Consider the following 21,648-nt stretch of genomic DNA (forward strand, 5'->3'; position numbering starts at 1 on the left):
TACTAGTAGCATAAGTTTTGCCTGTGGGAGTAGATGGATAGTATATTGCCGTGGGGGCAGGAAATCTTTTGGCAAATTTCTATGACCTGAGAAAGTTACGGTCCTAATATTTTATAGTACGTTGGAATGTTTGCGACCTCAGTGTCTCATTCTATGGACCCACGCATGAGAGAATTTTCATGACAGAAAAGATGAGAGAGAGAGAGAGAATTTTAGGGGGAATATTGGTAGAGAGAGAAAAAGAGATTGGGATTTGAGATAAATTGGATGACAGGAGTGATAGAATCTAAGGTGTGAAAGGATTTTGACGATGAGGGAGAAATTTTGGGAATGACTGGAGAATTCCATAAGAGATGAAGTCAGAGAAAGCGGAAGCTTAAAGCAATGGAATTGACAGAGAGAACGGTTTCTTTGAAATGTTAAAATTTTATGCTACTTCCTTTTATTGGTCCTTTTACTTTAGGTTCCTAACGAGCGAAATTACTTTGAAAATGAATAAAGAGTCATAATGAATGAAATTACTTAGAAAATGAATAAAGAGTTCACTGTATTGAGCTTCTAACTCCTCCCTCTTCTTTTCCAGGGTACACAAACAGGCCCGAAAGCATGTTCAGAGAGAACTTTGTATAGTGGGATTGTTATCACCAGGTCCGTTGTGTAAAGTATTCCCCACATCTGATACAGCCAACTGCTTTGCATACGCACACATACACACAATGCTTTGTCTCGTAGCAATTTTGGCATTGTAATGTCAAAATTTATGAGTTATTTTGCAATCGATGACATTTAATGAGCTGTTCTTTTTTCTAAATCGGATTTGTCAGTGAATCGGATCTATCGGTGTTAGCGGGAATTCGAATTCCCTTACGCAATCGTGAAAAGCTGCACCATTTGGCAGGAATATCATTTACCTATTGCATTAAATGAAAGAATTGGTGGGGGTATGTAGAAGTTTTTCATTCTTACTGTCTAATAGAGTAGTGCGTTCGGGACGGAATTCTATATTTCATAGATAGAATCAAGGCAGAAATCACCCGATCCAGTAGAAACGGGGGTAGAGGAGGGGAAGGCTAAAGCCCGACCGGCACAAGCACATGCAAATAAATTAGGGGCAAGGGCGGGAGATCCGTATCGAGATACAGATCCCTCCCTATCAATTAGGGCTGCCAATAGTCCAGGCTGGGCCTCGGGAACTATGGGGAGTTCAATTCCCCCGCCAAAATAGTGAAAATCTGCACTGTTTGGCGGGAATAACAGTTCCCCTAGCCGAAATTGCCAAGAAACCATGCCATTCAGCAGGAAAACCAGTCGTTTAGATCATAGGCCATGTCTGTGAGATGAATTTAGAATATCATGAGATGCTACTGTCTTATTTTTAAAAGAAAAATTGATGATTTCTTATTTTGGATTCTCTTAGGATTAGGGTTTCTAGGTTAAAGTCTATAAATGTGTGCTTAAATATAGATTCGTTCTATTTTTCGAGCTTTTGGGATGATTAGAGAGGGGAAGCAGTGTCTTTTGTACCCTTATTTGTCTTTGAGAGCCATTGTCAGAACTTGCTCTTTGTGTTTTGGCCTTATTTTTTAGTCTTATTACCCTGTATAGTTGGCTTCAATGGTTTAAAAACCGGATCGGTGACCCGGATCGGGCTTTTCAAAAACCGATCCTGATCGGCGAATCGGCGATCCGGATCGACGAATCGGCGATCCGGATCGGAATCGGGTGAATCGGTCAGAATAAAGCTTCAAAAAAATCCGAAAAAATTATTAAAATTCATTATAAATATTGGTTTTTAGGAATTCAATAAAAAATGAAGGTACTCCATTAAGAATTTTCATGTTTTTGAATGAATATGCGAATATTGATATGTTCTTTCCCTGCATGAACCGCCATTCAGCATTTAATTTACAGTATTTCGTGCTCATCCCTACACTGTTGCTGTTGGGACTCGATATGTGAATAATATGGCTGGGATAGGGTGGCCTCAGAATCATCATCTCTCTCGTTTTCTCTTTGAATAATATGGATTAAAAAAAAAAAAAAACAAATTTTCAAAAAAATCTATCATGGATTAAAAAAAAAATCACAAATTTTCAAAAAATTCTATCATGGATTACAAAAAAAAATTCGATCATGGATTAAACAAAAAAAATCACAAATTTTCAAAAAATTCAATCATGGATTACATAAAATTCGATCATGGATTACATAAAATTCAATCATGGATTACAAAAAAAAACAAACAAAAAAAACAAAAAATTCAATCGTGGATTACAAAAAAAGAAAAAAATAGTTCGATCATGGATTACAAAAAATTCAATCATGGATTACAAAAAACTCTATCATGGGTTACAAAAAAAGCAAAAAACAAAAAATTCAAGCATGGATTAAAAAAAAACAAACAAACATTTCAATCATGGATTACAAAAAAAAAACAAACATTTCGATCATATATTACAAAACATTCGATCATGGATTACAAAAAATTCTATCATGGGTTTCAAAAAAAAAAAAAAAAACAAAAAAATCGATCATGGATTACAAGAAAAGAAAACAAACATTTCGATCATGGATTACAAAAAATTCTATTATGGGTTACAAAAAACCAAAAAATTCGATCATGGATTACAAAAAAAATCTATCATGGATTACCAAAAAAAAAAAAAAAAAAAAAAAAAAAAAAAAAAAAAAAAAAAAAAAAAAAAAAAAAAAAAATAATTTCCGTACGGAATCACCGATTCACTGTTCGGACTCGCCGATTCCGTACAGTGAATCGGCGATTCACTGTGCAGAATCGTCCGGTTCTCTCTAGAACCGGACGATTTCCGATTTTTGGGCAATCCGGTTCCTTTTTCACTATTTCCGAGTCGAACCGGGCGAGTCCGGTTCGACTCGGCGTTTTTTAAAACGCTGGTTGGCTTTATTATTTTTTTCTGCCACGGCAAGAGTCGTGCATCGGTGAGAGAGAGAGAGTAAATAGACCTAAGCATACAGGTCGATAACAATGTGAAAACCATGAGTAAACAATGACGCACATGATAAAAACAAAAAGCAAAAGGATAAGATTTATGTGGTTCATTGCATATTTGAATAAGTTCATAGGTTACAAGAATCAATGGTTTTACTATAGTAGCTCACAATCAGTGTTGAGAATGAGACTGGAGTCGTGGTTGTAATACTACCATAGTCACTTATTCTCACTAACACATTAAAAAATTGACTTTTTTCAAAACTAGAAGGGGCACCCAAGTGAGCAATACTTGGATGCCAGATTCAATCTCTCTCAGTACCACCGCATAGCAGAAGAGTATATTTACAAAAAGGTAAAGTGCCACTAATCCTCGGTCGCGTACTACCATCTCTTGGTTACACACCACTACCTCGGTCATGCACCACGGTCTTACGCCTTGTTGATTTTATTACATTGGTCACCCCAAGGTCTCTTCTAGGATCCAATACTGTCAATCCGCACTTGTTGTCTGCACTATCTGTACCCTTCCACCAGATCCTCTGCAATTCTAAATGGTGTATCATTGTTATGATGTTTTAAAATTTATCAAATTACACAGGTAAAATATGAGGGATTGTCTACAAAGTGACTATCTATCTTTTATACATGAAGGTCACAATCATTCCCACTCATTAGATGTTAATTTGAGTGGTTTTGGTGAGTCATGAACTATATATATATATATATAAATATATATATATATATATATATATATATATATATATATATATATATATATATATATATATATTTATTTATTTATTTATTGATACTCTATTTATTCAGTGACATTCTTAAAATCACTTATTTTGAAATTTAATGGACAAGAATGATTGTACTCTATGTACAAAGGATAAATAATCTATTTATAAATAATTTTATTCTATTTATTTATTTATTTGAATGAGATGCTCAATAAAACAGCAAAAGTTTGCAGGCGGCAAAGAGACATAAATGTGATATTTTTCTTTAGACAGAGTGAGATTGATTTCTCCATGTATAGAAAATATGTCTCTTTCCACAATATAGAGGGTGGCTTTAACATGGTGATATTGACTTTGCATACATTTATTTTATCTTTCCATATCAATGGAAAGGCAGGTCCAACTATAGTATTCGATTAATACTAGCTGTCTAGGGTTTGTTGCACGTGGGACAACCTATCTGGTGCCCAAACGACAAAGAAGAAAATAGCAAAGAGGTACCACAACCATATCTTCTTTGTGAAAGCTCAAGGACCTATGCTCTCCCACTGTAGTCATGTTTTACTCTTTTTAGGGTACAGATAGGTACGTTTTCATGTAGTTTCTCTTTATCCTGGGGTAGGGAGTAATGGGGAGAGAAAAGTGGGGAATAGGTTTCTTGATCCCTTTCTCTCTTATCTCTTATTCTTCTATTGGGTTCATATGTTCATATGAGTTAGTAGATTAATTACAGCTTTTTTTCCCCACACACACATATATATAGGGGAAAATAACAATGGATAATCATAAAAATCACGTAGAATCAAAAGCAACAATGAAAGAAAACATGGAAAAGCATTGAATCATCATAAAATACAGGATTTGACGTGGTCCAGCCACAATTTGGTGACCTACATCCACAAGAGAATAATGTAAACTCTACTTACCTGTTAAATGGAGATTACGATGAGAAACATGGCCCAAAAGCCATCAAGCAAAGGACTTTCTCTCTCCCTCTCTCTTCTCTCCGGAGTCTTTTACAGTACGGCAAACAAGACCCAATGTGATCAGTTCTTCCTTCACACTTTCGCTGTCTTAAACAAATTACACACCCAAGAAGAGAACTCTCATTTTCACTTCCTTTCTCTCACTAAACAAAAGGGTTATAAGTCCTCTAATGAGAAAGGTCTCTCAAGGACTCATCACACAACAACCATTGGATTAATATTCAATCCAATGTCTTAAAAAAGGGAGGAGAAGAGCGGTCAAATGCTTATACATACACACACAATGACATTCACATGAGGCACTCACTCTAAACAATCAAAGTCATATTTGTATACCTTGCCGAAAGATGCAATTATGGTATAGCTTGAAAATCAATTTTCGCACCTAGTTATGATATATAAAGCTCTCAAATAGTGTGGATTAAGCAAATCTACAAGCACTTTGAAACCTTGAAAATGGACTGTCTAGGTAATATATTACAAGATGCGTTATTTTTAAAACTTGAAATCCTCTATTTTTTCATATTCATATATCTCAAAGTTAATATGATCAATTAGAAGGGTTTTGAGTATTGTAACAACTTTCTTCAATAGTTTTTGAGGTGCGCTTCTATTGTATAGTGTAAGGTTATATATATATATATATATATATATATATATATATATATATATATGGGGATTATTTACAAATAGACAATTTATCTTTATTACAAGGTGGTCACAATTATTCTCATTCATTAAATGTAAAATTGGATGGCTTGGGGTGAGTCATGAAGTTTGATAAAATTTTTTTAGAAATTTGGGTCTTTTCAATGACACCCTTGCAACTACCAATTTTGAAATTTAAAGGACAAAAATGGTTGTGACCTCCTTGTGCAAAAACTAAATGATCTCTTTGTAGACAATCCCATATATATGAGATTGTATACTTTAAGATTGTTTACTTATGGTACAAGAAGGCTACAAGCACTCATAATTATAAAAACCTACAACTTGGGCATGTCATGAAGCTCAAAAGATTTTCTTTTAGACTTGAGCCTTGTCAATTACAAACTCCTAACCACCGGATTTTATAAGGCTTATTTTGACTTTCTTGTACTAATGATAAATTGCCTTATTGTATACTTCACCTAAATATATACCATGTACAAACCATTTTTTGCTTAAGAAAAAATTATATAAAGCCTAAAGAGTAAATTTGCACATGAAAACTCCATTAAAAAAAATGCAGTTTAGGTGTAGAAAAACCCTTAGATTGATCATTTTGAACTCGAGAACTATGAAAATGAAAAGAAAAGGGATTTTAGATGAATTTTGTTTTGCATCTTATAACACAATATCTAGATCATCAATTTTCAAGTATTCACAAATCCACCGTATTCAAATTTGTATCACTTTTTTACTTCAAATTTCCTAATCAAAGATGAAATTTTTTTTCTAGCCATTATAGGAAATTTGACACCATAGCTGCTTCTTTGGGGAAAATGTTTTGATAGGGCTGCCTATCAAAATAAGCCTAACCTCAGAACTCATAGAAAATTGTAGTTTTAATATTAGGAAACCTTCAAATCAATCATCTCGGCCTTCACTACTATAGTTGTGAAAAAAATTAGGATATTAAGCCCTAAAAATAGTGTATATTAAATTATATTATTTGGACTATTCATTTCGCCCTAAAAAGAAGTGTTCATGAATATGCAAGATCTGTACAATTTTTTAGCGTCATAGTTGGTGTTGGAAATTGATTTTAGCACCATCATGGAGACTTTCAATGCATAAAGTAATTTCCAAATGAGGATTTAGATGAAGCTTTACTTATAAGGGTGGGTCTGTACAAGGCCAACGATCTAAACAATTAAATTAAGGCGCACCTTCAAATAATACCAAAATATGATAGGCTAATTTTTTTATATTTTCATCTCTAATTATAAAACTTAAATATCCAAACTAGTGTTGATCAAGGAGATCTATATATACTTGAAAATCGTAATAATTGACGGTCTAGATAATACATCACAAAATGTAGTATTTTCAAAACTTAAAATCTATTCTTTCTCATATCCATACATCTTGAGTTCAAGGTGATCGAATTGAAGGTTTTTTAGCATTAAAATAATCTATTCTGGTGAAGTTTCTAAAAGTTGGACTATGTGATAAAGTGCGGTGTATATATATTTAAATTTTTTCTTTTCTTATACAAATAAATCACTCTTGACAGAAATAAACAAAACGATTCTCACTTGCGACTACTTAAATACATATTGTTTTATTCAATAAATAACAACACGTTGCTTTATGGAAATAGAATAGATCAATAAAGAAATAAGATAAAACAAGTAAAATTGCCAGATATTACCTCAACTGGACTTAGTACACCCAACGCCCAGTCTCCTCTTTCAAGTGGTGCTCGGGATCACTGATCGGTCTCTTGATTCTACTATATATGCCAAAATCCTTTCAAAAGCATATGTCTATCGATCTACAACCAAATTGCTAAGGCCTCAATGCCTAGTCTTCCTCTAGACCCCTTGGCTTGATCTTAAAGAGATGAGAGGGAAATATCTCCTAGATGAGATGCGGCCTCCATTCTAACCTTCTTATAAGAGAGAGATAAACTAATCAAGAGAGAGAGTTTTCCCAAAGTGGGGCGTGCCCCCCCTTTCAAGCCACCAAAGAGAGAGAGCGACAGAAAACCCGTGCTTAGGGCGTGGCCCCATAGAGGGAGATAAAGAGAGCTTAGAGAGAGAAGAGAAGAGGTGTAGAGAATTATGAGGGGAAGAGTCTCTATTTATAAAAAATTTATGATGCAGGGTTTTGCTATTTTTAATTATATCAAATTTGATCAAATGAGACTTGTGGGGTGATAGATGTGAGTCATCTATTCCTTAAATCCACCATTAAGATTCAAAGGAATATGCTAGAACCTTATCCTCCATTTCCTAAACCTATTCTCATTAAATATTCAAATAAGAAAAATATACTCATACTTTATCCTTTTTTGGATATTCATTCCTTATTCATTCAATTTTAGAATAATCAAAATTCCCTAAATCACAAAACATTTCATTCTTGTTTTAATGAAAATATCACTTTCTATAAATTTTCAATTTAAGTGACTGTCTTGATTCACAAGCTTAGAAAATAAGAAATTACTCCCACTAAGTGGGGTGTGCCACCCATGGTGGCCCCTACGTGGGCCCCATATACATCACAATGATAGACTTGGTGGGCCCCAATGGGCCCTCTTAAATATTTAAAAATTATAAGGGCATTAAAATGATTTTTAGAAATAAGCTTAGAATATTGTAAAATGATTTTTTCTTATTTTATAAATCCAAATGATAAAAATAAAATATCAAGAGAATCACAAAAATTCAAATAATTATTCTAAAAATCATATAACAAAAAATTAATTAATTTTTAAGAAAATCGGATCTATATAGGTCTAGAAATTACGAATATACTGGAACACACTGCCTTCAACTGTGGACTACGATCCACACTAGCTTTCTCAAACTAAACCGGCGGATCCCATGACCCACAGTCCATAGCAGGGGTTCATGATTGAGCCACCAAAGCCTGCCTATGGATTTCAAGTTCTCCCTTAGAGACAAATCTGTGGTCCTCCAGACCATGATGCAACCATTGCTCCATGGTGTACAAAGGTAATCTCTCGCACATATACACGTTTCACTGACAACGGTAGAATACTATCTCGATACAACCATCTATATACATGTTGTGTGATGTACGATGATGAGGTTTTAACCCTGTCTCTAAAGGTTAATCATCACATACAAGGGCCGCACAGTCCCTAGGCTCACTCATCCGAGCACACTCCAACTTCATTGAAGGTTGACCCACCGAACCCTCCTTGGTTTTAATTCTATGCCCATGTATCTTGAGTTTTCCAACTTGACTGGCCTAAGACGTCGAGCTTAGTCCGAGTATCGACAACTAGCATTTGTCTAGTATGGTGCACAAGAGGACTACATTTCTACTGAGTTTATGTTTTATTATATAAAATACTTATAGAAGCTTTCATAAGGCCTTTAATAACCACCTAAGCCTTTTTTTTTTTTTAGTTTGCGCCATATTTTTTATTTTTAAGGCCTCCTCCTTATAAAAACTTGTTTCTACTTATAAAGCCTAGACCTTGTAGAAACTGCATCTAGTTTTGAGATACAACTTCACTTTTAAGCATAATCTTTGGACTCATAGGCCTAGGCCTTTTCTAACAGCACAATCTGCAGATCTGTACTGAAGTGTTAACACTTGTGAGAAACACAAGGAACTTATGACAATGACCCATACAACACATTAACTCACTAAACGTCAAATGAAGTATGGATATTAGCTTCAAAGTTTTAAATCATTTTAATTTAGGGATAGTTTCATAATACATATAGAAGGGAAATTTTGAATTTATGAAAATTAACATGGGAAACTTCTATCCTGGCATACTCTTATAGTTAATGGACTATTTTGGGTGCTGAATATCAAAATCTATTTAAAATGTAAATAGCGGCTTTTCTAGAGAAACTAAGAATGACTAGATTTTATCTTTGTTGAGGAGGGGTTTTTAAAAGAAAAAAAGTTTATATAAGATTGAGACTTTACATTATAGAGATAGATGTAAAGTGCACCTTAAAAATCCAATACAAAAAAGTATTTTAAAGTTGGAAAATCTTTTAATGACCATTTCGATATCAAGATGCATGGATATAAAAAAAGAATAAGATTTTCAAATCTTAAAGTTAAATTTCATGATTTTCAATTGTTTGTAGATTTGCTTCATATGCACCACTTTTAAAACTTTAAATTTCATAATTAAGCTTGATTATGGACCTGTACACTGGAATTGCATCTTCCTGCAAAATTTATAGGTGCACCTTGCTTATACAACATAAGATGGGCACCTTATAAAAACCTCACCCTTTATGAAGTATCACAATTGCACCCAAATTTTGTACAATTATAATATGTCGAAATCTTATGTCTTGTAAAATATATTTTTTGTGAAAAATATTTCATATGAAATAGATCTTTGTTGTTTGGAAAGTAATTGAGCCCAACCTGGAAGATGCATTTTTGCTATGAAAAGGATTAAATATGATGAATCTCTAGAGAGGAAGATGCATTTTTGCTATGAAAAGGGATTAAATATAATGAATCTCTAGAAAGGAGAATACGGTAGAGATAGAGGGAGAAAGAAATGCGTAAGCAAGATGGAAGATTTTTGACGTACGAGGAGAGATAGAGAGAGAAACAAGAAACAAAGAATGATTTTGGAGAGTAAGAAGAGAGATCGAGGGGTTAGAGTGAGAGAGCGTGGTTAGAGAGAGAGGATGAAGGAGAGGGTTGGGAAGAGATTACAAGACTATTTTTTATTTGTTTGTTTAGCATTGTGTGGAAATCAGATAGGAAATCAATGTTTTGGCTTGTAACAAGAAAAAATAATTTCTCTAATTTGACCTCAAAAAAAAAAAAAGGGAAAATTATAAAAACTCACAAAAATAGACTCCTATGCAATTTACCCCAACCAAACTTTTTTTTTCACTTTTTATTCCAAAATATGTTTTCTTAGCAAATACCGTCAAGCAAAAAAAGTTACATATTTTTTTATGAAAATATCCTTTTTCGTACTTAAAAAATTTGATGTTGGCCGGACATTCACATAGGTTTACGCATAGTACTAAAATCTACATGGGTTGTCGGACCGCCATGTACCAATTGCCATACCCCGTTAAACTTAAAAAAGTACCGGACCGCTTCATTAACCCCGTTAAACTAAAATAAGTGTTGGACCGTCTTCATTATCTGTTGGACCGCACTGCATATATAGATTTGTCCAACTGCATATATAGATTTGTCAAACCGTATATATAAAAGTGTCAGACTGCATATATAGATATGCCGGCCTGCAGATATAAAAGTGCCGAGCCGCCATATAGATATGCCGAACAGCATGTTTGTCCAGGACCATGAGTATCGGACTGCCATAGAGATATGTCGGACCACATTTTGTCCAAGAAAAAGGTGTTGGACCGCAATGTACATTTACCGGGCCGCATGTTTATCCAAAAAGAATAGTACCGGACCGCCATGTATATCGGCCAGACCGAACTCTTGTCCAGAGGAGAGAGGCATGGGTAAAATTCAAGGACGGGTAGTTTAGTCTTTCTTTTCTTTTATTTTTTTGGTTGAGGGTATTTGTTAGGAAATATTTTTTAAGGTAAAAAGTGAGAAACATATTTCTATTGGGGTTAAATTGCATGAAAAATATGTTTTTGGGGATTATTTGTATAAAAGAGTTTTTGTCCCAAAATTTTACATCCAGTTAGTAGAAATGGGCAATCTCCATGAGAAACCATTTCTAAAAATATTTTTTCAAAGTTCCAAACTGCCGTATAATATTTTAGCCCATAGGCTAACGCAGTCTTCTTTTATTTTTTTGGGGGTAATTAACGCAATCTTCTTTGACTTAGACATGCCATAACCAACTGAGACAGGATAATAGATTAATAATTATCGGTTGAAAATTCAAAGATACTGGTAGTATATAATATTGCTAGTGGCAATTCTAAAGAATGACAGAGATTGTTGCACCTTTTATATAAGGAAAAAGTTTACATAAGTTATCAACCGTATACTATGGAAGTAAGGACTATGGAAGTAAGGTGCGGACTATGGAAGTAAGGTGCACCCAAAAAATCCATCGAAAGAGGTTGTTAGAAAATTATTTAATTGTTATATAGATATGAAAGAAAAATATGAATTTCAAGTACTAAAAATAGCGTCATCTTATACCACATTATTTAGACTTATCCATTTTCAAAATTTTCGAGTGCTCATAGATGTTCTAGATTTGCACTATTTTCGGAGCTTTCAATTTCATTATGGGAGTGAAAAAGACATTTAGGCCTTGATAAGAGTTTTGCCACCGAAATGCATCTCTTAATGAGATTTTGAGGTGCACCTTACTGTGATTGTTTAAGGACAGCATCTTATATAAACCTCAACCTTTATATGACGGTGCCCTTTTTGTCATTTTTTTTTTTTTTTAAAAGGAAAATTCTTGAATTTAGAATGGTGGATACTTTTGGGCCTAAATAATTAGGAGTGGCAATTGGTCGGGTCGGGTCGAGTCTGGTCCGGGTCCGGCTTCAAAGGAAATAAAACAAAAAAAAAAAGGGACCGAGACCTATATATATATATATATATATATATATATGAAAAAAACTGAGATTAGCCCACTAGCTCATATGAATATATGAACCCAACAGCCTAGATTGAATTTAGACCGATCTGACGATCACAGATGTGCCCAACGGCACCTCAAATTGTAGAATTAAATATACACCTCAAAAATCTATCGGAAAAGGTTGTTTTAGTATTGAGAAACCCTTTAATTGATCATCTCAACATCGAGATGTATGAATATATATGTATATAAAAAAAAAAGAGATTTTGAGTCCCATAAATAGTTCATCTTGCAACACATTATCTAGACCGTCCATTTTCAAGATTTTCATATGTTTATAGATTTACTTGGATTTAACCAGTTTTGAAGTTTAAAATTTTATAATTAGATATTAAAATAGATTTTCAGATAATCCTAGGAATTTTTTACACCAAAATTACATATTATGATAGAATTTGGAGGTGCGCTTTAATTGGATTGTTTAAAATTGCAACCTTATAGAAACCGCACCCATACATAAATATATTTAAAAGTTATGTTAAATATCATGTATTATTTAAGGGAAAAGCTTATATAAAGCCTAGGTTCTAAACAATCAAATTAGAGCCTACCTCAAAACTTTCATCAAACTTTCACCAAGATGGGCTCTAATGTGATTGTTTAGAGCCTTAGCTCTATACAAACTGCACCCATTATTTAAATATTATAACTACAACTATATAATATTTATTTAAATATTATTTAATAAACATTATTCGGGTTGGGTCCAAATGGACCTGTTCGGGTCCAATATTTGGACCCGGACGCAGGCCGGGTTCTTGGACCCATACCCATACCCAGACCCAAGTTGGGTTCGGCCGTCAGGTTTGGGTCCGGGTCCGGGTCCATTGCCACCCCTACCTAGAATCAAAATAAGGTGGGGCGGGGCCTCATTGAATTATGGTAAGTGTATGATACGTTCATAATGCAATGTACAGTTCGCATAATGAGAGAGATTGTTCTCTCTCAAAACACAGCTACAATGATGCTGATAGACAAACCTGGCTTTACATTAGTTGCGGACTTACAGTTGCTCTTTCACACTTAACTATGAGAGAGACTAGAGAATTTGTGTCTTGGCTTTGTATTGCTCCCTCACGACACATATATCATGAAGCTCGATAAAACACTATAGAGTTGCTAGTTCTTTTTATGATCAATAAAATTAACTAACTTTTTTAAAAAGAAAGAAACACTAAAGAGTTGTCTGGAAAGAAAACACTAAAGACAAAGAAAAAGGAAAAAAAATATACCACATGAGGCAGTTAAAAATTTACTGGCTGCCAATAACTGGCAAAACAACCGCATCTTAAAGATAAAAAAAAAAAAAAAAAATGATTCGGCAAGAGGAAGCACGCGGGGAGTCGAGACCTCCTCACACACCATCCAGAGTAAATAAGAGATGAGCTCTTCTTTCGCTCTCTACAAAACAACCTTTTTTTTTCATTGAACCAAAATCCATCTGATTTTGATCTGCATCAATAATTACCACTCAAATAGATTAAAAAGAGAAGGAAAACGAAAACTTGTAAGTACTTAATCCCATCCACGATAGAAGAGAGGAAAAATATCCAAAATGGTGGTTCTCTCTCTGCAACTCTATCCCTCCCTCTCACCAAGGATTCCTAAGAAGTTATCCCCCCCTCACACTATTCCAAGGTTCCATGCTTGGGGGCATTGCACAAAACTTACTATACAAAATGCACGATGATTCTAAAATACACTAACTTATCAAAAAGAATAAACAATAATTCCCAAGTATCACAATTTCTTCCTAAGCATCCCACAGGCATCTTACACCACATTTGCTTATTTACATAAGCACCTACACAGCAGGCAGCGAGAGAGAGAGAGAGAGAGGGGGGAGATTATGCTCACAACATTCCCATCTAGCTTTGAATTGTTGTTGTGAAGTCGAGGGAGCCATATGTTGTGGTGTCCCCTATGGAAGAGTGTCCAGGCCCTGACCCACTACCTGTCCTAGGGGTTCTAACTTTGAGATTCAAGAAATCAGAGATAAGGCCGGGCCTTGATATAGTTAGATCATCAATGCTTGCACCTTCTGCTAACATGCTAACAACGGTAGACATGGAGGGTCGAAGCTTTGCACTGTCTTGCGTACATAAGAGAGCAACTCTGATAAATCTTGAAACTTCCTTTGAGTTATAGTCCCCATAGAGAGAAGGGTCCACTAGCTGCAAGAGTTCATCGGCCTCGTATAGTTGATAGGTCTGGACGATGAGAGTGCAATTGGTTCAGTCATTTACGTTTGAAATGTGATAAAAATTCAAAGTAGAGAGAAAATGTATGGTTTGCCCGAAAACAGAATCAATCGAAGATTTTGTCAACTCTAGTTTTTTTTTCATCAAGAAAAAGTTTAGTAATATAGAAACCTCTCTCTTTCTCTCTCTCTCTCTCTCTCTCTCTCTCTCTCTTCTCTGTTTGCGTGTGTGTGGGCATGTAAGTGTCGGCCCTGTTAGTGTTGCCTATTCTAACCCTTGTCCTGTGACAGTAGTGAAAATACCTCCACAGGCAAAAGACATATATTTGGATGGTATGTGGACAATTGAAAATTCTATCTAAAACTTACAAGGAAACAGTAAATGGAGGAAGAAAGTGCCAGAAAATAGTTGCAATGCTCTAAATTTCAGAAGTTTTATGTTCATGAAAGGAACCATAGAGGTGGTGTTGGAGGCTAAGCAGAAGAAAAATAAGTCGAAAGTTACTATACTTAATGTGTTAGCACATTTTAACAGGTCACTGTTTAATTAGTGCTGTTTTGTTTTATTGCATGCAATAAGCCATGGCTACTGATCATTTGTTGTAGAATCGCAATTAAAGACCTTTAGTAGTTCGGTACTTAATTTCTCCTGTGTATAGGCCAATCATTTTGAAATTCTAAAATGGAAGAACTCATAGTCAGGATAGGACACATATAACATGCACCAATAAATCTTCATCATCCTTCCAAGTACCATCACATTTTTTATTTTTTATTTTCTATCTTAATAATATTTTGTGCATCTCAAAGTTAAAACTTCAGGGTTTAATAACACATCTAAAAGTTCCATTTTGTAAATCCATCCTCTTCTAAGCATAAACAGGGTTGGTTCCCTTTATTATGTAGTCCAATTGAAAGTTAAAGAGGTGATTTATAGCTCCCAAGAGCCCTTCTCCCATAAAATTTCCTCATATTTGCATTAAGAAGAATCTTGTCACAATTTAATTTTTGTGCTTACTCTTGCTTTAGCAGTAAAACTATCAGCAGGTCTTATAAATCAGGTTTTCTCATATAAGAGAAATCCAGCACTCGTCCGAAACAAGGTTTGTCCATTGTTTAGTATTGGAAAGTGAATACAGTAAATATGGTTCTTTTTTTAATTATTCCAGAAATTGATGAAGATTCAATATAAAAATATCTTCCACTTGACAGACATTTTCCATTCAATTTGCATTAATGATGTTGGTTCTCATACTTCTATATCGTTTTTCTACTATCAGTGAATAGTTGTCTGTCCAAATGTCAAAATTTTAGTAGACAATAATATCAAAGATATTGAGTCCAAGGAAAGGGCATGGCAAGGAGAGCAGATAATGATTGACTAGTATAACTTGAAAGCAAATATAACGTACAAAATCATAAACATAATTTGGGGAGGACCCCTTACTCTTTCAAGAAGATAATGGTCTTCTAAAGGTAATCTTCTGTCTGTGTTGCACCTGCCACTGATAATTTCTAACATGAGTACCCCAAAGCTATAGATATCTGCTTTCCTTGTTAGGTGTCCTCGTATTGCATATTCTGGTGCCAAGTAACCTCTACAAATATATAATCAATAAAGATATTAATGACAAAAAAATTTAATAAGTAAAGCCAAAGGTTTTGATCATATATGACATAGACTACATGCAATTGGAAGGTGACATGCTTAATCATTAATGCAATTGAAAGGCCCCACCACAAAGTGAGGGTTCTTGTGACGAGTTTGTTTCTTTACACAATACTCAGAATGGTGAATTTACTGACACATGCCTTACATGAGACATAGAATAAGACAAAAAATAAAAGGTAATGACTGTCCATTTTTTTAAAATTTGAGATATTTAGGGAATTTCTAGCTTCTAGTGAAGGTCAGCCAGAGGAGGAAAAGGAAAAAGACTACTCTAACTGTGTCTCAGAAGAGTGGAAGTTTACATTTGTAGATTAATCGAATTTTAATATGATTGTAACACTTCGATCGATTCCCAACAAGGATGGGTAAGACAAAAGGTAAGTCAATCGAATATACATTATAGTGCTTAAACATTATTTAAAAGGCTAAAATAAATTGACTTGTAAATATCAGAAACTTACATTCAAACCCAGAAACCCTGTAATAATTGTAACTTCTTTATTATAGACACGAAAATAATCCTTCTGATAAGAGTACCAACACAGAGAAAAAAATATTTTTATTCTTTTTACTTTTTCATGGCTAAAACTAAGATTCTACTCTTAACAATGTAAACCATGATCTCTTTTCCGGGAAACCCTGAGATCTGAAAATAATAAAGACCCAAGACAGGAAAAAAGGACTGCAAAACTAGGGACTGAGGGCGCACTTACATGGTTCCAGCAACACGGGTGCTGATGTGAGTTTCATTATTTGGGAAAAGCTTTGCTAGACCAAAATCTGATATTTTTGGGGTTAGGGTCCCATCTAGAAGGATATTGCTAGCCTTGATATCTCGATGCACAATGCGGGGCTTGACTTCCTCATGGAGATATGCAAGACCACGGGCAACCCCTAAGCAGATATTGCAGCGTGTTGTCCAATTAAACACTAAGTCGTCACGTGCATCACCTGCAAACAAATAATCAATAAAACCTTGAAATTTCTTTCTTTGCCACATTGGTCAAATATTTCTTTATCAAAAGCGCCGAATGCAACTGAATTCAAATAATTTTTTTTTAAAAAAAATCATGAACACCCAAATCATCTGAATTTGAATAGAGAAATACCAAGTAGGGTTTGTGCAAGGCTATTATTCTCGAGATAGCCATAGACCAATATTCTATTATTCCTTTCAACACAGCATCCATGGAGCTTGACAAGGTTTTCATGCTCTATACTGGATATCACATTGATCTCCGTCAAGAACTCTTGTGTTCCTTGTTTTGATTCAGCAGAAAGAACTTTTACAGCCACAAGTCTCCCATTTTTTAGCTTCCCCTGCCAATCCATCGCCCAAGGTTTTACAAGATATCCACCAGAATTCAAAAGAGAAACACTGACGTGATGACATGATAACGTTTCTACCGTTTTGCAGAATATATACTAACAAACAATGGAGACATTCAAGTATCAAAACTAGCAAAATGCTTGTTTAGGAGTCTTACCTTGTATACAGAACCAAAACCTCCCTCTCCAATTTTATTGTTTGGACTAAAATCATCAGTGGCATTTCTTAATTCCTTGTAAGGGTATCTATGGATACCGAGATTATCTGAAAAAATGTTGTTCACTATAAATTTTGTTTCTTCAAAACATTGGGTTACACAGAGAAGTAAATCCATAATTAGATTGTACTAAGTATCAAACATTAAAAGAAGAACATGGTCAATGTAGGACACATATCGGTCCAATAAATATAAATACCTTGAACGCCGGAAATGTTCTGGTTCGACCCAGATGAATGTCTCTTAAATAAGAAAGAGAAACACATCATAACTGGATGATGTATCAGTTACTGGCCTCTCCGCCTCAAACTGTGAAATACCTAAGGAAAAATAGAATAAAGACCTGCCAAAGAAGAAAATATAAGGATATTCTAAGTGCTTCCAAGTTCCATTGCCTTGTAAAAACCAAACGAACAATGATTCTCAGAAGACAGCTAACATCATAAATGTCAAGTCAAGAGAAGCTCCACTGATAGATCTTTGCAGTTTGCATAGATGTAATAGGATTGGTAGGTTATATTATGGAGGTTTTCTTCCACAAAGAAAATTCGTTTCTTGATATGTGTGAGGGCGAGAGATGAAAGCTGTTGTTTAACATGTGGGTAGCCCCGATCAACCAAGCCAATCACCAAATGACCTAAAACTTTTCACAGGTGAGACCTTAATGGAGCAAAGAATTTTTCAATTTTTATTGTTTCAGCTTGCTATTCATAATGATTAAAATTGATCAGGTGCTTTTCATAACAGAGCTTATTCTTGCACAAGTTACTGGACTCAGCTTATTCACAGAAGTTTGGCCTGTAGCCACGTCCACCTTTGATTTCAAACTCAAAATCTCAAACTTATGTTTGTATCCCTGAATTTATTAATTTGAAAGCTAATGTGCCTTGTCATAATATTGCAATAGGTGTGATGGAAACAAAAGGTACTCTACGTTTGATCTGACCTTGGACCTAATAGAACTATGGTTCTTACATCTGTATCAGTTAAGAACCCAAAAAAATGCTGATTTCATGAAGTACCCCAAAACCCCAATTTCACGAAGTTGGTGCCTAGCTCTTAAATGAAATAATCTTAAATGAAATAATGCATCTACAGTGGTCCATTATAGGCTCCTTTGATTAACTGATCAATGACTTCTTGCATCAACATAACTCATGGCGTAGACAAGGTTTCCTATGAGCTGCTGTTTATTTGCTAATGTATTGCCTCTACCAAATTTACTCATGATCATATAATCAACCCAGCCCAAACCACACAAATGTACCTAAAGTGATCCGTAATTTCGGCAACAACTAAATCATCTATGCTCAACTGCAAAAATTGTACTAATTTTGCATATATCAGTCAAATAATATCTCCCAAGAACTTGTAATCATTTCAATGGTTTTTCCAACCAAATATTGTGGCATCCAGAGTCTCTGCATAATGTAACTACATAAAAGGAGAGAGAATCCTTTTCACTGCTAAAGGGGGAAGCACCCCTTCAAGTTGAAGGAAACATGGACCAAATGGAGGGTGTAGCAACAAGAACGCATTAAGATTTACAAACTTGCGAAGGAGTACAAAAGCAAAAACTTACCGTAAAACACAAATACATGGAATCCAGCTTGAGGACCATGCTATGGGCAACAACAGCAAATTACAAGCCAAACACCTCTATGTGCAGATAAAACACCATTTACGATCTCCCCTTTCAAGACATGACCACCTTAGACTTGGATAATGATTTTGAGGGTAGCCATAAAGGCACAAAGAAGGAACCCATGTTAAAAGATCTGTATTGAATGTCAAACAGCTCAGGAGTTCCAATGGGGTAATACTATGGCATTAGGTTACATGCAAATTATAGCTACCCAACTTCAAAAAAAAAAGAAAAAAAGTAAGATGATCACTGCCCGACTGATGAATTGCTTATTTGTTCTGAAATAATGCCACTAGGAGTGGAATTCCTATTTGTGAACATATTTTCTTCATTTTTATGTTGTCTGGACCTTTTGATGCCTCCATCTCCATGACCCTCAACTTTTCAAGGTAGAAGGTCCCTAACCAGTTAATTAACAGCTAAAAATCGACCAAATCTTGATGGAGGTTGTGCAGACCATAAATTAGAAGATATTCCTGTGCCTTGAGCAATAAAACCACATGAACAATGCACAGAAAACCAGTAGAAACTTAGAAATTCAAGTAAAGCAGGTACAAGAAAACAGTATACGCTTGGATTTAAAATAACCCAAATTATAGATGTTATTTGTTTCTCATCAATAAAAAAGATCTAATTGAAAAGGACAAGAAAACAACAAAGATGAAAGAAAGCACCAAAACAAACAATTAACTTTTTCGAACTCATGAATTAAGCAAGACAGAGATAGAATCGTATTTCAGACAGAGAGAGAGAGAGAGCAACCAACTCAATATATAAAGAATTATGCATAATTATTTATTGTTTCCATACATAATTATGCATAATTCTTTATCGTTTTCATACATTGCATAATAAATATTCTCTGAAATGAATAAAAATGGATTCTTCAATGTTACAGAACTTAAAAAATGCATGAAGCTGAACTGGAACACTCGGTTTACAAGCATATGAATAATCATGAAAAATAGTAAATGCTAGAAAAAGATCCAATTTTTTATAATCCATATATTATGGTGACACCCAATTTTATATAAGAAAACGTATTCTATAAAGTTTTCAACAAAAAGAGGGAACAGATCAGAACAGTAACTACAATGAAACCACAAGTTCATAAAGGAAAACTGACATACAAAGCTAGAGAGAGAGAGAGATTCATGAAAAAGAACAAAAAAAAAAAAACAAAAAATTCATAAAAAAGAAACATAGAGAGGAATAGGATCAGCTTACCTGTGAGATTTTGAGGAGAGAGCAATTTGAAGAGGTTAGAGAATTGAAGAAGAAAAGAAACAGTTTTATGTCCATGAACAACCATTCGAACAGTAATAGAAAGAGAATGACTTAAATCCCCCTAACTTTGGTTCAAATCTTCCTAGAACAACCTTGTCTACCAAAAAAATTACCAATTATACTCTTCCCACTAGTGATTTTACTGAAATGCCCTTGAAGGAAAAGAAGCGATGCTCCCCTTCAAGCCAAAGTGATTTTGTGCTCCCCGGGCAGCAAATTTCCCATTCAAGTTTGACATGGTCAATGGGGCTAGCAACGGGCCAGGCCAACCCTAGCTCTAGCCCAGCCTTAGTCCCCATAGGGCCGGCTTAAGCCTACAGTGAGCCACAAAGACATTGGCCCCAGGCCTAGCTCCAGTCATATCAGGGTTGGGTCGAGTCAAAGAAAATCAAACAATAATTAAGGAAAAAAAAAAAAAAAATAATCTTAAAGCCAGACGAACCTGGCCGGCCATGTCCCAGCTTTACCCTCAGGCTGTGCTGGCTCACATTGGCCTGGCACTCAAGATACATTTTGTGGCCAAGGCCCACGTTTTTAGGGCCGGGCCACATGGCCCATTGCCCAAGGTAGAGCTAGCGATGGGGTAGGCTAGCCCTAGCCCAATTGAGGGAACCCACCTGAAGGGGCTCTAGGCGAGCGTTGGCTCAGTCGACATCAAGCCAAGCTAGGCTAATAAAAATATTGACAAAAACAAAAAAAAAAATACAAAGTCGGGTTGGACTGACTTTCATGGCCCAGCCTTGGCCTAACCCTTGGGCCACAGCTCAAGCCCTAGGATGGGTTGGCCTGACCAACCCTCCTAATCCCTATGAAGAATTTCTTAATTCGGAACCTTCTACTCTCTTGGGTAACAAAGTTATATAACTTCCAAGGATAAATTAGTAACGACATAAAGAGGACATAGAGAGGCATTTTACATGTCTAAGGGTAGTGTGGTGTTTTACGTATTCACATTTTCACCCATGGTGCTGAAAGTCTACCTTGGTTTCGTATGGACTTGGTCAGGAGAGAGAAAGGAACAGATGATAGATGAAGGACACTCCGCGGAGAGAGAAAGAGAAAGAAAGTAGAGAGAGAATGAAGAGAAAGAAAGTAGAGAGAGAGAGAAAGTAGAGAGAGAGAGATATCAACTACAATTATAGAAGTTGACGTGTATGTTAAGGGCTTTGACTTAACCCTACTCTTCCCACCGATATTGTACGAAATTTTTAATATAATAAAAGAGGTGGACAACTGAAACCAATGTCTGAAAAAGTGAAATAAAAATTCTCTCGATTCTTATCAGAGTAATCATCCTATCATACCCTCCTACATTCATGTTAGTATTAGTATT

At 35.1% G+C, this 21,648-nt stretch overlaps 1 protein-coding gene across 3 annotated transcripts; it reads right to left on the minus strand.

Annotated features, from left to right (window-relative positions):
* Positions 1–13,654: 13,654 nt before the first annotated feature.
* On the minus strand, positions 13,655–20,386 carry LOC18427267 (cold-responsive protein kinase 1). 3 transcript variants are annotated; one of them, XM_020663059.2, is made up of 7 exons: positions 20,256–20,386; positions 17,583–17,703; positions 17,324–17,430; positions 16,946–17,156; positions 16,550–16,787; positions 15,612–15,762; positions 13,655–14,174 (listed from the first exon to the last, which is right to left on the minus strand). In XM_020663059.2, the coding sequence occupies exons 2-7, from the start codon at positions 17,650–17,652 to the stop codon at positions 13,833–13,835; spliced, it is 1,119 nt and encodes a 372-aa protein (XP_020518718.2). In that variant the 5' UTR covers positions 17,653–17,703; positions 20,256–20,386; the 3' UTR covers positions 13,655–13,832. The 3 variants fall into 3 exon arrangements, with proteins under 3 accessions (XP_020518718.2, XP_006836383.3, XP_020518717.2); XM_006836320.4 differs by having other exon boundaries at positions 17,583–17,726; XM_020663058.2 differs by having other exon boundaries at positions 17,583–17,726; positions 18,966–20,342.
* Positions 20,387–21,648: the final 1,262 nt, after the last annotated feature.

Source organism: Amborella trichopoda, chromosome 2 (assembly GCF_054954075.1).
Source record: "Amborella trichopoda isolate Santa Cruz 75 chromosome 2, AtrichopodaSantaCruz75HAP2 v2.0, whole genome shotgun sequence".
In the NCBI taxonomy this organism is placed as follows: domain Eukaryota; kingdom Viridiplantae; phylum Streptophyta; class Magnoliopsida; order Amborellales; family Amborellaceae; genus Amborella; species Amborella trichopoda.